The 4,451-nt window shown below is 38.6% G+C and overlaps 1 protein-coding gene across 1 annotated transcript in view; it reads right to left on the bottom strand.

Annotated features, from left to right (window-relative positions):
* Positions 1-2,740, bottom strand: part of GLI4 (GLI family zinc finger 4) — a 58,449-nt gene extending 55,709 nt beyond the window's left edge. The window contains exon 1 of the mRNA XM_044684570.1: positions 2,594-2,740. Within this exon, the coding sequence (XP_044540505.1) occupies positions 2,594-2,740 (147 nt within the window). The remainder of the gene's footprint in view (positions 1-2,593) is intronic.
* Between the last annotated feature and the right edge of the window lie 1,711 nt (positions 2,741-4,451).

Raw genomic sequence — 4,451 nt, 5'->3', positions numbered from 1 at the left:
CGCGATTGAGTGAGAGCCCTTTTTAGCCTGGAACTGTCTCGATTCCACGTACCTTCCACGCTGTGCCCTGTTGTGGGGTTCCTCCGTTCGTCTGGACTTGTTTTTATGTCCCCTTGAGGAGTTTTGTGTGTTTCGGTCAGGAGAGGTTAAGAGCTGCTTCTTACTCTGCCGCCATCTTAACCCGGAAGCCCCTGATGTGATTTTGAAAGTTTTCCCACACTCATTACATTCATAAGGTTTTTCTTCAGTGTGAATTCTCTGATGTTGGTTAAGGGTAGAGATCCGACCGAAGGCTTGTCCACACTCTTTACATTCATATGGCTTCTCCCTAGTATTAATTCTCTGATGTTCATGTAGGACTGACCTTCTACTAAAAGCTTATTACATGCATTACATTTGAATGGTTTCTCTCCAGTATGGATTCTTAGATGTTAGCTAAGGAGTGCATGGCAATTAAAGGCATTTCCACATTTACTATATTCAAAAGGTTTCTCTCCACTATGAATTACTTGATGCTGACATCAACATTTGATGTAACTGAAGGCTTTCCCACATTCATTACATTTAAAAGGTTCCTCCCCAGTGTGAATTCTGCAATGTTCAATAAGGAGTGAGTTTCTGCTGAAGACTCTCCCACATTCATTACCTTTATAGGGTTTCTCACCAGTATGTATATTCTGATGATGCATAAAACCTATAAAGTGCATGAAGGATTTTCCACATTCGTTACATTTGTAGGTTTTCTCCTCAGTATGAATTATCTGATGTCTAGTAAGAGTTGAAGCATAATTGAAGGCCTTGCCACATTCATGACATTCATAAAGTTCTTCTCCACTATGAATTCTCTGGTGTTGAATAAAATCTGTGAGTAAGTGAAAATTTTACCACATTTATCACATTCATAGGGTTTTTCTCCTTCATGATTTTTCCTATGTTTCCTAACTCCTGAGCTTCTCCTAAAGGTTTTTCCACATTTTTCTCCAGTATGAATTCTTTGATGTAATATGATATCTGAAGTTCTACTAAAAGATTTTCCACATTCATTACATTTATATGGCTTTTCCCCACTGTAAATTCTCAGATGTTCATGAAGACCTAATTGTGTACTAAAAGTATTCTCACATTCTTTACTATTATAAGTTTTCTCTCCAGTGTGAATAGAACTTCAACTAAATGCTTTTCCACACTCATTACATTTGTAAGGTTTCTCCCCAGGGTGAATTCTTTGATGTTCATGAAGGACTGGACTTCTATTGAAAGCTTTGCCACATTCATTACATTCAAATGGTTTCTCTCCTGTTTGAGCTTTCTGGTGTCAAACAGACTGAATGTTGACTGAAGGCCTTACTACATTCATTACACTCATAAGTATTCTCTCCAGGGTGAACACTCTGATGCTGAATAAAACTTGCCATATAAGTGAAGGCTCTCTCACATTTATCACATTTAAAGTGCTTCTCTCCACTATAAATTTTCTTATGGTGAAGGGGGGCAGAGTGCTGGGCAAATCTTTGGCCATACGTATTACCTTTGTAGATTTTTTCTTTTGTAGTATCTCTCTGATGTATAACTAGTTTGGGGCTATACCCAAAAGTTTTGCCAAATTCATTATATTTTTTTTGCCTTTCTCCTCTATAATTGTTTTCTTGTAGAAGACTTTGACATTCTGGGAACTTTCCTGTAGGTAAGCATACTGAAGGCATCTCTCCCCTTTGGTGTTACTTTTCTTTTTCTCTAAACAGTCATTAAGCTCAGAGACTTCTCCTAACTCTCTGATCTGGTTAATATATCTTGGATATTCTCCTGATACTTTCCCATGAATTTTTAGTTCTTTAGGAAGAAGTAGAGTATAAAAAATCCATATCCTCAGATTATTTCTTGAAATTTAAAAAAAGCAAAAAAAAAAAAACTATCACCATGTGGGTCATAACAGCATGTAGATATAGATACATAGAGCAAAAACCAGCATTGGTTTACAGAAAAGAGCACTAGATTTAGAATCAAGGAATCTAGGTTCAAGTCTCAGTGAGGTTGCTTGTTACTTGTGTGACACCAGACAAGTCACTTAGCCAACCTGGAAATATTTTCTCCTCTGTAAAATAAAGAGTTGGAGTAGATGATCTTTAAGATCCCCTGCAGTTCTAAATTCTATGCACTTAAGATTTTAAAAATCTGGACTTAAAAAAAATTAAGGACTTAAAAACTCACACTCAAAGCCAGTTCAGAGCTAAAGAACTAGGAAGATATGATCCACGGGGTATCCTCCTTATACTCTTTCCTATGAATCATGGTCTTCAATAGATACAAATCTTCTCTATGAAAAGAAACAAAATAAAGAATCTGGAATGAAAGACAAATGCATTAACAGTCAAGAAAGCTATAAATGGGGAGGGGTGTTATAAGGAAAAGAGCACATGAGCAGGAGCTGCTGAAAAGGCAGAAGCAGGAAGGTTCTGGAATTCTGGAGAGGGGACAGGTCTGTCTTCTTCTAAGAAACAATTTAGCTGGAGGATGAATTTTGTCTAGTCTCCTGGGGTAGACCTGGTGAGCTGATTATTCTCTTTCCTGTGGCTTTTCTTCTGATCCATCTTACCAACAACCTGTTCCTGTGTTTATCCTGTTCCTGCTGGCTGAGAGATATATCATCAGAGCTGCTTGAGACACCTAAGGCATGTCGGTGAGAACCTTTCCCTGAGTCCTGTTCCTGCTTAACTTCCAACCTTATCACCTCTATCACCATCTAAGGGAGGATTTGGGTTAGTGGAGTGTATTTATTGTAGGGATTGGAATTTAGGTAGGGAGATATATGACAGTGTAGATACCATCTCTCTGAAGGGAACAACTAGATTTGGTGAGGAGGGTTAGGTATATTCTTTAGATAGATTATCCAAATTCCCTTCCCTTCCCTTCCTTTCCTTCCCTTAAATAAAACCCTGTCTGGACTGAAGTTGGTATCCTATAAGCTTTATCCTGTTGGCCTTCTCAAACTCTTTAATTCTTCTGATTACTGGTCCTGAACAATCATTCTGTGACCTACTAACATCCCATTACCACCTTGGTATCTTCTAGATACATATTTCTGGAGGAAGGGACAATATAAAGATATTTTTGTAAAAATAGGCAAGGACAGCAAAAGAAACAAGTATATGTAAAGCCAAAAGAATGGACAAAGAAAAATACTAAGATTTTACTTGTAGTAACTTCCATCTTGATGGTACTTAAAAGTTTACACAATGCTTTAAATAGGTTATCTTGCTGATATGCACATCAGTCCTGTGAGATAGGTGATACCTATATATTATTTCCATTTTACAAATGAGGGAACTGAGGTTGAGAAAAGTGAAGTGATTTAACCATGGTCACAAAGTTAATCCGTGTCTGAGGAAAGATTCAAATCCAGGCCTTCCTGACTCTAAGCCCATTGCTTCTTCCATTGAACATGGTTTAACTAATGAAAATGATACTGAAGAAGAGATACTACTGTCTACTTCTCCAATAAAGAACAGTATACCTATTCCTGCCAGGAGGCACTCAACCAGCGCTACTATATGCCAAGTGCTGTGCTGAGCACTGGGGATACAAAAAGAAGCAAAAGAAAGTCTTTGCCCTTGTGTAAATAGAAATTAGCTCTATCCCATTAATAGTCAAAAATCTACCCAATCCAGGCGTGCTAATGATGTCACTCCCACCTCCCTTAGTGGGGAGGGGAGACGAGTTACCCACACGTGACAATAAGTAACAAATCAAGAATAAGGGACTGCCCTTTGGGCAGTCCAAATCAATGTAGAAACTGCCATTTGTCCATTTGAATTAGAGGTGGACCACAGGAAGTGATGAAAGACAGGATCTCTTTAAGTAAGTGAGTGAACTTCCTGTGGGGGCAGTTGCCGTCTGGAACTGGAAGAAGAAGCATCTCCTGAGACCACAGACAGCTTACACTCTGTATTATCACGTGGGTAAGTTAGGCTGGTTTACTGCTAAGACATAGAACACAGGCATTTTCTGATCAGAGAATTACAAGGTATGAAATAACCTTGCTAAATAATGAAAATATTACTTTAAAACGTTGTACAACCCTTAACCCAGCCACCTTACTTCCAGATTTACCAGTTTCGGAAGAACCTTTACATAATTGTGAAACACTAGTGTCCATGGCTGAAAAGCCTCGAGACGATCTCCTGGACACTCCTTTAGAGAATCCTGATCTAGTTTTATTTACTGATGGCTCTTCATTTATGAGAGATGGCATACGCTACACTGGAGCTGCTGTAGTTACAGAATTTAACACTGTATGGTCAGCTTCACTGCCCTCAAATCTAAGTGCTCAAGCCGCAGAACTCATGGCTCTAAAACATGCATGTATAATTGCCAAAGATAAAAAGGCTACAATTTATACGGATTCTCGATATGCATTTGGAATATGTCATGCAGTGGGTATGTTATGGCTCCAG

The sequence above is a fragment of the Gracilinanus agilis genome, chromosome 1 (assembly GCF_016433145.1).
Source record: "Gracilinanus agilis isolate LMUSP501 chromosome 1, AgileGrace, whole genome shotgun sequence".
In the NCBI taxonomy this organism is placed as follows: Eukaryota; Metazoa; Chordata; class Mammalia; order Didelphimorphia; family Didelphidae; genus Gracilinanus; species Gracilinanus agilis.
The sequence above is the reverse complement of the archived record's forward strand: the minus strand, read 5'-3'. Positions and strand labels throughout refer to the sequence as shown.